At 42.8% G+C, this 12,320-nt stretch overlaps 1 protein-coding gene across 1 annotated transcript; it reads right to left on the bottom strand.

The window, feature by feature from the left end:
- Window positions 1-874: 874 nt before the first annotated feature.
- LOC4340016 (probable lysophospholipase BODYGUARD 3) lies at window positions 875-6,662 on the bottom strand. The gene is made up of 4 exons (XM_015786346.3): window positions 5,842-6,662; window positions 5,420-5,751; window positions 4,822-5,027; window positions 875-1,628 (listed from the first exon to the last, which is right to left on the bottom strand). The coding sequence occupies exons 1-4, from the start codon at window positions 6,455-6,457 to the stop codon at window positions 1,280-1,282; spliced, it is 1,503 nt and encodes a 500-aa protein (XP_015641832.1). The 5' UTR covers window positions 6,458-6,662; the 3' UTR covers window positions 875-1,279.
- Between the last annotated feature and the right edge of the window lie 5,658 nt (window positions 6,663-12,320).

Raw genomic sequence — 12,320 nt, forward strand, 5'->3', positions numbered from 1 at the left:
GTACCTGTAGTTTTGTGATAAACGAAGACACTAAATCTGTAGTTTTGTGAAACAAGCTCTTAAATCTGTAGTTTTGTGATATATTGTGCAAAATACCTGTAGTTTTGTGAAATTTACTCAAAACATTATGATACTCTGAAGCGTAATAAGGGTACCGTGTATATTCTCTGGGCCGTAAATCCTAATGGACCCTTCGTCTTGGCATGAAGGAGCAAGAAATCCTTGGCTGCTATTTGGCCCAATCTAAAATATAACGGGCTAGAAGATCTGTAAGCTGGGACTTGCGGCCCATCCAGAGTTCCTGATATACACTGTCGTCCTGACTTTCTGTTTAGAAGATGTCTTCGTCAGAGTTCCCGAGTTCTGATAAACCAACCAATCGTCAGAATCAAATTAATGGAGATGTAAACAGAAGTTATCAGCCAGCTAAATAATTGGAGAGATTACACACTCCAGTGCGTACAAACTCATTAGAATTTTTTTTTCTTCGAGGTAAAAAACTCATTAGAACTTTTTTGTTCATAGCACAATGAACTAATCCAGTTTTTATACAAAATGACAAATAGACACCCTAATTGTACTAGAAAAGAAGACAGAAAGAGAAAGAAAAAGAGGAGAGGATTCGTTGGTTAAATGGAGGTGGAGGTCTCTTTCGCTCCATGGGAAAAATTAATTGGAAGCAGGGCCCGAATCAAGCAAATCGTGCCTGTCACAAGCCATGCAATTATATGCGACAAATTTAACATCCCCATCAGAAACCAACTTCTGCAGCTTAATTAATTCTGCCTCGACGTCCATATTATATTACAGTTCTGACAGTATATAGTGGAGCTACCTGGAGTACCGTCCAAGTTGGTCCCAATCATGCAATAAATACAGAGAAGAAAGAGCTGTATAATCAAAGTACACTTTATACTCCACTACAAGAGAAGAAGAAGAAGAAGGAATGAAGGGAAACGACTATATATATTGTATGTATTTAATTACTCCTGCAAATATATGGATATTGTTTCCCTTCAAGAAAAGAAAAGAAAGAAAGAAAATATATATATTTAATTTATATGGTAGAATATATTGCTCATCCTAAAATAGGGCAGCATCTTCTTAATTCTTCTTCTTCATGCAGGGCAGTCGATCGTTATTGCGAGTTCTTGTTTAATTTACCGGCCATTAATTAACTAACTTGCTTCTCTTGTCTCTGCTGTGCACTGCTGATCAGTATAATACGTACATGTCGCGTATAGTGCTGGAGTAGTAGCGTGTGACATGCAGCTCGGTGCTACTCGCCGTCGCCGGCGGCGGCGGCGGCGGCGCTCCGGCGCCAGATGTCTTCGAGCTCGGTGGCGAAGAGCTTCTCCTGGCCGACGATGATGGTGATGTGGTCCTTGTGGTCGTAGACGGTGACGCGCGCCCGGGGCACCCTGGCGCCGACGGCGAGGGTGCACTCGACGGGGAGGAGCTCGTCGTCGCGGCCGTGGAAGACGGCGACCTCGCAGGCGAGCTGGCCGGCGACGACGTCGAGGTAGCTGTCCATCTTGCCGGCGCTGCCGCAGATGATGTTGTGCAGCGTGTGCCACGCCGCGTTGTGCGTGTGGCACATGAACGCCTCGATCAAGAACGTCCTCATCCTGCACCACCACCACCAACCTCACATCAATTAATTCGCCATGGATCGATCGAACTCATCTGTTATAGATATTGTACTGTATCCTGTTTGGTTTCCTAATCTTATCCTGATTATGTTTCTATAAGTCGGTTATAAAGATAAGAATGTACGGTCCCTATATGTACTCGTGTCCGTGATCAATCTAATTATCGCGTTAACTCGCATACACTTTCATCATCAACATTCAGTGATGGATTCAGTCAGACAGCACAGTGCAATTCACTGATGATCGACAGTGAGACAGAGGGACGAACTGCCAGGGAAGAAGAAGATCTTTGCCATGGCAGCACTTGCTACCCACCATGGCTGGCCATAACTCATTACACTTCGCTGTACTTGCACAATCCAGTAATAAAAATGGTGGTGGCAACTTCGAACCAACTTAACTGCTAGATCTCTCTGGCAGGCCATGCCAACATGCTAGTAGCATATATGCAAGTGGTGTGTGGAACTGTGGATGGCACCATTGCGATGGCCCATGGCAACCCCACATTGTGTGTTTGTGTGTGTGTCCTAAACTTGTGGGTAACCTTCCAGCTTAGTACACTAGCTACTGTACATGCTACTCATCACTCATGTTGCTTCGACTGACTGCTACTGCCACACTGTGGCCCAGTTTGATTGTTCTCAATAGATAAGTAAATGATGCATTATCTCATTGTCTGATGACATTCGAGGGTACAACCGATTGAATTAACTATTAGTGCAAAGTTGAAAAGTTATTTTAAAATAACCTAAGCAACTTATATATATAAAGTTTTCAAATATTTGCGTCTTCCAGGGGCTTGGAAAGTGTGTTCGCGATAATCTATGATTTGGAAGAGGGAAAAAAACTATACCTAAGAGAAAAACAATGGTAACTACCAATATGCAAAGCTACCTCTAGCTAGTTAATTATACCTTCCATGCATTTTTCAGAATTTATTATCCTGTGTGGTAGATCATGCAGCACTAAGTACAAAGTTAAGAACTTCAGATATTTTCAGCTTCACTACCGTTTCTTCAACAGCTAGCTGGAGATGTCTGAATACTTGAGAAAAGGTTTTTGGAGAAATAATTGAGAAAAGGTGGCCCTTTGGAATCAAGAAATGTTGTTAGGTGAGTCGATCGATCAGCCATACGATTTCACAACCGAAAAACATTTAAGAGAAGGTGTATGGTACTAGCCATTGCATGCTAGTTACCATCGCCCCAACTGCACGCCTCCTCTGCTTACGTTTCTTCCCGTGAACACACCACACACACAATCTATCCTGCAAAACGGCAAAGCCTAGCTAACTGATTCCGGGCAAATGGACGCCTCTTCTTCAGAACCAAGGCCGAAAGAAACGTGCAGAGTTTCCAAATTTTCTCCATGAAAAACACAACTCCTTAAATTGATCAATCAATGGTTCAGTATTAATCTCTCTCCAGCTGCGCGTATGTATAGGACAGCATGGAAAAACGGGTGCAAAGAACTGAAGTTTTTCTTGAACTTTAATAAAGTTAATTTTACCATTCTTGAGAAGGTATACCACATTTTCCATTGTAGGTATTTCAAGGTATTAATTTTTTTAGTGTAAAATTTAGGTATCTTCAGATATTTTCTCAAAAACAGTAAAATTTCTCTTAATTAAAAAAAATAGATTGTGAAACTGTTCAACCTACTGAAGAAACCGCAGTCTTCAGAGGTAAAAATCTCAAAACTTCAGTAAAAGAGGAGATAAATTCTATTTTTTTTCAGATCAGATTTCTTTTGTGCAGAATATAAAAAACGATGAGTTCACTAGCTTTCCAGATTCTGAAGCAATATGCAGAATTGTTTCCTATGATTTGTCGACAAATAGCCTGTGGGTCATGACAGAATGGTTTATGACGGTGCAGTGAGCCACCGCCATTTTAGGCACGTCCCTAAGCTCTCTCCATCTACGCGAAAACCCTCTCCTGCCCGTAGTACTGTTCTCCATCCATCGTTGTCATGGCGAAGAGGAGAAAATCATCGTCTGCAATTCTGCATGATGCGTACGAACGAAATGAGTTTCTCCATCAAGACGGCCATTGCTGCAAACTCGGCTTGGGTGAGTTAGCCAGCATGTGGTACAGGTACAGCAAACTGACGGTGCCGGCCTGCCTGCCTGCCTGCCACCAACTGCGTCTGGTACAGTAGCGGAGTTCTTCGTCAGAACTGTAGCTAGGTTGCTTATTATGATCGGATTAGCTGGAATCGCGGGGTATTAATTCTGAAGGACGACAAACGTGAACCTATTGTCAGAGAACAACATTGGAGGTCGATCATTTAAGCAGGCGACAGCGATCGATCGATGGATGGATGGAGAGAATGGCATAATTTTGGGTTATGGCTCGAGCACTGACACTGTCCAAGGTCGCTGTCGTCTGATCTGTTTGATTAATTTCTCTCTATTTCTTACAGGAAAATGGAATGGTGGTCGCCTTAATTTAATCTCTGCTTTTGCTGCTAATACTCCATCTTATTCAAATTCTGAACTTTTCACGAGCAAAAAGGTACAGGTAAACTCTTCTTTTGGATTAACATTTAGTACTGGATGAAGTGTACGTTTAGGACAGGGAAGAAAAGGGCATCATACAAAGCAGGGCAACGGCAAGAAACCGATCAAAAGGACGTAGTACGTCAACCAGAGAAAACTTGAGTAGCCAGCATGAGTAGAAGGCTCACACTAGCTGTCGCACAGCTGTTCTTGCTCATCTACCCATTTCACACGAATTCAATACCCAAAAAATGTTTTTAAAAACCCCTCATTTCCCCAAAATTAAAGTAAAATAAGTTCGTTTTTTAAATACAGAATATAGAAGAGAAGGTCAGAGCATGCAGGAGTGCAGGACAGCAGAACAGACAGCCAGGTGGCTGCAAGAAAGCAGAATTTAAAAGAAAAAAATGGAGATAGAACACTAAAAAATACTAACCATTTCTAACTTACATAATTAAAAGGTGGAGAAAGTACTATTTCCTCCGTCCCATAATATAAGGGATTTTGAATAGATGTGACACATTCTAATACAATGAATCTGAACAGACCGTGTGTCCAGATTCGTTGTACTGGAATATCACATCCACCCAAAATCCTTATATTATACGACGGAGGGAGTATATAGTTAGAAAATATTTATATAGTTAAGAAGGGAAGTGTGGGGTTTACCTGTTGCGGGTGAAGAGCCTGAAGAGGCGATCCCAGGTGCGGTGGTGCCTGCAAATGGTGAGGCAGATGGTCCGGCTGACGTGCTCGTACCAGCACGCCATCGACGCCCCGAACGCGATCGGCGGCCACACCCGCCGCGGCGCCACCCGCCGCATCACGTACTGCGTCGCCGCCCCCGCCTCCTCCTCCGGCACCGGGAAGTACGGCTATTCACCACGTTCACCATAGCGTTAGCAATCTCGCTCTATCCATCAGGGTTCAAATCAAATTCTATTATTTTTTTTTAGAAAACCCAACTCGATCGGTCCAAATTAATCATGTAGTGCCTTGAAAGTAAACTAGTCACTACCGGTAAACCAATTAAAGCGACGAAAATAAATTAAAGTGATAGTGTGATGATTTATGATGGGAACATGTGTTCTCTTTCGTGGAAATGTACTGGGCAAGTTGGTCAAAATGTATAAAGTGGACTGGAGTTAGTTAGGGTGATGGATTCACATGCATATCTAGCCATGCAAGAATTGATGAAGTGAAGTGTCAGTGATCTCACTGTCACCTCGCCGGCGGTGAGGGTGATGGGCGGCGGGCGGCGGCTTACCGGAGCGAGGAGGGTGAGGGACTGGACGGCGTCGGGGTATTTGACGGCGAGGGCGAGGGCGAGGACGGAGCCGAGCGAGTGGGCGACGACGTGGAACTTGCGGAGGCGGTAGCGCTGGAGCACGGAGCGCTCGATCATCTCGACGTGCTCCCGGAGCGTGTAGAGCGAGTCCGCCGGCTTCGGGCTCCGGCCGAACCCCAGCAGGTCGACGGCGAACATCCGGTACCTCCCCTTCGCCGCCTCGCTGAACGCCGGGAACACCGTCTCCGTCCAGAACACCGACGACGATATGAACCCGTGGACGAACACCACGTCCTCCGTCTCCACTCCACCTGCAATTCGCATTCATGTTAAGGTTAAGCACATCGATCGTCTTCTTCAGCTCCGGCGATCGACGTAGAGGTGGTGTGTGTGTGGATTACTTGCGGTGGTCGGGGATTGGACGTGGACGTAGAGGTGGGAGGAGCGGGAGGAGGCGCTCCATGAGTGGCAGACCTTGCAGTCGCAGTCGGACCAGCAGGGGGCGGCGTGGCGCGGCGGGCGCGGGGCGGCGCGGCCGATCTTGCCGCGGATGAGCTCGGCGATGGCGGGGCTCACCGTGAGCGACGGCGCGGCGGGGCCGGACTTCTTGGTGGCGTCCGACAGCAGCGAGGGGCGCACGTACAGCGTGTCGGAGACGTCCTCCAGCTGCATCTTCGCCGACGACGGCGACAGCCGCACCACCTTCGGCCCCGGCGCGGCCGACGCCGACGCCGGCGGCACGAAGATGGCGGCGGCGGCGCCGTCCCGCGCCGCCGCCGAGCAGTAGCACGCCTTCCACTCCGCCTCCACCGCGTAGTCCACCACCTTGTACACCACGCACAGCACCATATCCAGCAAATCCAAGAACGAGAACACCACGAAGCTCACCACGCAGTTCACCGCGCCGAGGAGCGCCACCGCCGCCACCCTCCAGCTGGCGGCAACGTCGCCGGCGCCGGCGCCCATGGCTGCCGCCTTCTCCTGCTGCCACACACAGGCAGTAGTGGCAATGTGCATTGCCGCGGCGCGGCGCCCGGTGCAGAGGAGTGGACAAGGTAGATGAGCTAGCTTTTTGTAAACGAAGGGTTTAAGTTGAACTAACTCGAAGGAGAAGGAGAGAGAGAAAAAAAGGCGCGCAATTAAGCGCGGTTGGAGGCGGGCGGATGGATTGGTTTGGTTTCTTGCGGAGGAAATTTGTGTGGGAGATGGGGCAAAAGCAAAGGGGGGTTTGGTTGGGTTAAATAGAGGAGTGTGGGCTTGGGTTGGGTTGGGACTTTACCATGATGGATGGATGGATGGATTTCCATGCTGTTTTCTCACTGGCATTTATTTCTGATGATCAAGTTACTAGTTATATGCATTGCAGTTGATCATCATCTGGGTTAACTTCATTTATTAGTTCAACTTGCAAAAAAGAAAAAAAAAACTTCATTTATTATTTCGAGTATTTGAGGTAGGAGGGATGAATTTGCTCAAATGTGTTTCTCACTCTTTTTTACGGAAATAAATAATCTCTCTGTTTAGATCCTGCTAAAATCATATTTCGTTATGCTGATAATTCTAATCCTTAGAGTGGATGTCCCCTTTATACTATTATTGCTCAAATTCAATATAAATAGTTGTAAACATTTTTTCTTTAAAATGATAATATAGATCATATAGTGACATCCAACACTTGATAAAATCAAATTCTAAATCAATCTCCACATTGATAAAAAAAAGGGATAAATTTAAGTTTTAATAGTACTCGTACAATTTATATTCTAGATTTATATTTTTCTATCTTGACGTGCGAAATAAGTTTAGACTGATTTATATGTTGTATGAATGCTGCTACTTTTTTTTAAAAAAAACATTTTGAATGTTTTTTTAACAGATAAGGGTTCTCTTTTCAACCCTCGAGGGTTCACAAGACTTCTCCATTATATTTACGTGTCATGATTCGAGAAAAACTTATAGTTCTAAACAGAGAGATCTGTTTTTTTTTTCTTCTTTTCTCCTAGCTAAGGAAAAGTTTGGCGGAACCACGATATTTTCTAATTAAGGTGGCACTTACTAGTTGGATCAGTTTCACTGACCGGCACAACTAGCTAGGTGCAGAGAATGAATGTTTATGTTTTCAAATAGAGTTATATTTGTCGCATGATCTAGCTAATATATAAGATGAAAATTGTAGCTGTATTTTTTTAATAACCATGTATCGATAGCTCTTAATAACCGATTAGGATCCTGTGCCCTACGGCAAAGGGTCACAGTGGACTGGCATTATGGCCAAATATCTTGCCCAAATGATCAGAAATGAGGCCTAATTCAAGTGCTATAATAAAATCGCCATGGGACCAAAATTGTCATTTTCCTCTTACTTTTATTTCCTCACTGATTAACATGAGAATATCATTCTGTTCTTTTCTGATTCTGAATTTTTAGATTTTTCATTTGCACACTAAATAATTCAGACAACCGCATAATGGAAATTAATTAGTGTGTGCAATGCTTTGAACAAAAAAAAACTACAAAAAAATGTATATGGCAGAAAATAACCAAGTAAAAAGGAATCTTTGATAATGCAAGGTAACCACCAAGAATTTGGGGTTGGCATGCCCAACTAATTAATCTAGACAAATTTAGGTTGGTGTCCTGCTCACTAAGGCACGCCTAAACAGAAGGATGATTCCACATTTGCGTGTATAAATTGCACACACTTCGTCATTATCGAGTATCATTCGAAAGGCATGACCTGCGCAGTATCTTCGAGATACTTTGTACTATATTCCTTCCCAACTTTTTGCAATTTTGTTGCATTGTAATCCCTCTCAACCGTTCAATATTAGGCCACATGTCTAAATCCCAAGAATTTTACCTTGTGCCACGGCTCGAGCTGACGTACCATAGGCCAAGGAACGGACACCACCGTCTATTTTGACATGAGTTCTGCTCCTGGTTATAAATATTTGATGTTATTAAATTTTCATTAAATTTTAATATTCTAACGATCAATTATGTATTAGAAAGTTTATAAAATCTAAAAAGTTTATGATATTAAGATAGTAGTACCTTTCAACACAAATATATGTATATTATTTATTTTAAAGTAAGCAATTGAGAAATTATGGATTGTTAAAGTTTGAACCAACTCTTATCCTAACATAAAATATATCTGAAGGGATACTTGATTATATCACATGATAAAAATTTGTAAAGATATCTATAAAATAAAAGGGGCTTACCAATATCACTGTAAAGATCGCGGCGCCGTGTTAGGCCAATGGTTGGCATGTGCCGCATTTCGAAGAAAATTGTGTGATTGTTGGTAACGCTCACATGATTAGCTATTGTACCTTTCAGTTGTACATATATATTATTAGCAAACCAAGTACATACTCTCCCTATTCACAAATCATAGTATTCTAGACAATTAGTCTATTCACAAATATAAGGACTTCTGTAACACTATATGCCCTATCAATCATATCTTATTTAAATTTCTTTTAATATTATACTAACCAAATTTGATTGAATGAGGGGACACCAAAGCCTTTTTCTCTTAACCTTAATCTTTGCTAAACAACGTAGAAATGCTGATACTTGTGGACCGAGGGAATATTGTACTATTTCCATCCTAAAATATAACAACTTATAGAGCTCAAATTTCGTAGCCAATATAACAACCTAGTACTTATAAAAGATGACACTTACCACTAAACTACACATGCTACCCCTACTGCCCATTGGCTTTATTATAGCCCTGGCCCAACTAATCCGGGCCTATACCTCACTCAAGCCCTATGCACGGAAAATAGAGCAGTCTATTAGTGCGTGATTAATTAAGTATTAGTTTTTTTTCAAAAAGGATCAATATGATTTTTAAGCAACTTTCGTATAGATTTTTTTTTGTTGCAAAAAACGCACCGTTGAGTAGTTTAAAAAGCGTGCACGTGAAAAACGAGGGAGGGGGGTTGGGAACCCTGAGAAACAAACTCAGCCTAGGTCTTTTTGCCCCTCCTTGATAGTGGGGCCAAATGCTAAAACTTTCTATATTTTGAAACAGTAGAATACTGAAGTTTCTCACACAAAATTTCTAGTTCATGCCACCATGTTTCATTCTAGAAGTGAGATTCCTATTCAAATGGATTCTCATAGACAATGGCGGATCTAGGAAAGATTAATAGGAGGGCCTAAACAAACTATACAAAATCATAGCCCCCTCTTCTAATGAATGTATGACATAAAATTTTAGTGGGGTCTTCATGAGGCTCTCATGGTTACAACATGGGTAGTGGGGGCTCGAGACCCCACAGACCCCATGGTGGATCCGCCACTGCTCGTAGATACTTATTTGCTATTGCAAGTTTGAATTAAATATGCATTTTGCATAGTTGTAGTGGACCCTTTGTTTTTAGCCAAGTTTTCTATACCAGCTCAAGGTTAAGTGGAATCGCTATGCCGATTAAAATGTCATGGGTTGTTGGTCTTGGCAATGGACTCGGTAACCAAGCTCCTAGCAAGAGTGGCTAGCAAGGACATTAGCACCGGAGGCTAACCGCCATGTAGCTAAGGCCACTCACATAAAAATGCTTTTCTCCCACAATATAAGTGGCTTCAAGTGGTGTCTTTAGTTTTCATGTCAACTCCTTATATTTTCAATTTTACTCCACACATTTATTTTCCATTTACATGTCAGTCCAAATTTTTACAACAAAAAATGCTCCATAACTTACAAACAATATAAGTCTACTACTTCCCTTCCACTCACAACCATATTCAGTCCCTCCTTCCCTCACACTCTCTCAATCGCCCCACCCTTCTTCAGACACCAGCGGTGCTTCTCCCCTCTCTACTGCCGATGTCACCTCTTTCTCGGGTTGTAGAGCTGCGTAGATCGAGGCAGTTGGCAAGGGAGGCGCTGGCGGCTCAGCAAAGGAAACAAAAAGGCAAAGAGGGTGCCCGCATGTGGTCGAGGTGGTAGATCGTGGCACCGTGTCAGGCCTACGGTTGACATGTGGCTACGTAGACAGAGGCGGTTGGCGAGGGAGGCGCTGGCGGCTCAGCAAAGGAAACAAAAAGGCGAAGAGGGTGCCCGCATGTGGTTGAGATGGTAGATCGTGGCACCGTGTTGACATGTGGCTACGTAGATTGAGGCGGTTGGCAAGGGAAGCGCTGCCGGCTCAGCAAAGGAAAAAGAAAGGCAAAGAAGGTGCCTGCGTGTGGTCGAGATGGTAGATCGTGGCACCGTGTGAGGCCTACGGTTGACATGTGACTATTTTCGAAGAAAATTGTGAAATTGTTGTTGGTACCGCTCGCATGATTAGCTATCGTACCTTTCAGTTGAACATATATATTATTAGCAAACCAAGTACATACTCTCCCTATCCACAAATCTTAGTATTCTAGAAAATTAGTTTATTCACAAATGTAAGGACTTCTGTAACACTGTATGTCCTATCAACAGATCTAATTTAAATTTCTTTTCATCATATCCTAACCATATCTGATTGAATGAGGGGGCACCAAAGCCTTATTCTCTTAACCTTAATCTCTGCTAAACAACATAGAAATGCTAATATTTGTGGAACGAGGGAATGTTGTACTCCATCCATCCTAAAATATAACAACTTATAGAACTCAAATTTCGTAGCCAATATAAGAGCCTTGTACTTGTAAAAGATGTCATTTACCACTAAACTACACATGCTACCCCTACTACCGATTGGCTTTATTGTAGCCCTGGCCCAACTAATCTGGGCCTATACCTCACTTACCCTAAGGAGGCAACTAGGTATTTTTACCCCTCTCTCCTTGATAGCTGTGCCAAATGCTAAAACTCTCTATGTTTTGAAACCGGCAGAGTACTAAAGTTTCTCACACAAAATTTATCTCATGCCACCATGTTGCATTTTAGAAGTGAGATTCCTATTCAAATGGATTCTTGTAGACATTTATTTGCTAAACTAAATATGCATTTTGCATAATTGTAGTGGACCCTTCGTTTTTATCAAAATTTTCTATGCCAACTCAAGGTTAAGTGGAATCGCTATGCCAATTAAAATGTCATGGGTTTTTGGTCTTGGCAGTGGACTCAGTAACCAAGCTCCTAGCAAGAGTGGCTAGTAAGGACATTTAGCATCGGAGGCCAACTGCCATGTAGCTAAGGCCACTCACATAAAATGCTTTTCTCCCATAATATAAGTGGCTTCAAGTGGTGTCTTTAGTTTTCATGTCAGCTCCTTATATTTTCGATTTTACTCCACACATTTATTTTCATGTCACCCAGCGTGGCTCACTTGCAGGTGGTTCTGTGTGCCCACATTTTTCTGCCAAGGCTACAGTGCCTTCTTCAAAGCATGGAAAACCCGTTGAAACCAACCTCTCTCCCACCCCTCTCTCATCCACAGTAACATGGCTTCTACGTGGCGAGTATAGCCGCTAACTAAGTAGAAGAATTGTTCGTGACCTAACTGAACCGCTCGGTAACAGTCTAACAGAATTACTTCATTGTCCCCCCTAAAAGAAAACCTAAGGCCTTGTTTAGATCCCAAAAAATTTTGGTCAAAAACATTACATCAAATGTTTGGACACATATATGGGACATTAAATGTGGAAAAAAAAACAATTGCACAGTTTACATGTAGATTACAAGACGAATCTTTTGAGCCTAATTACGCTATGATTTGACAATGTGATGCTACAGTAAACATTTGCTAATGATGGATTAATTAAGCTTAATAAATTCGTCTCGCAGTTTACAGGCGGTATCTATAATTTGTTTTACTATTAATCTACGTTTAATATTTCAAATGTACGTCCGTATACTTAAAAACCTTACACTCAAAGCACTAAACACACCCTATAGATCTATGTTCAAATATATCTTCTTTTTTTA

This window comes from Oryza sativa, chromosome 6, assembly GCF_034140825.1.
Source record: "Oryza sativa Japonica Group chromosome 6, ASM3414082v1".
NCBI lineage: Eukaryota > Viridiplantae > Streptophyta > Magnoliopsida > Poales > Poaceae > Oryza > Oryza sativa.

Bases quoted from the DNA above. Each gene is read 5' to 3' on its own strand.
- LOC4340016 (XM_015786346.3), bottom strand. From the start codon at position 6,457: ATGCACATTGCCACTACTGCCTGTGTGTGGCAGCAGGAGAAGGCGGCA. The intron at 5,752-5,841 runs GTAATCCACACA...TGCGAATTGCAG, and splicing joins CCAATCCCCGACCACCGCAA to GTGGAGTGGAGACGGAGGAC. The intron at 1,629-4,821 runs GTAAACCCCACA...GTGGTGGTGCAG, and splicing joins AGGCTCTTCACCCGCAACAG to GATGAGGACGTTCTTGATCG.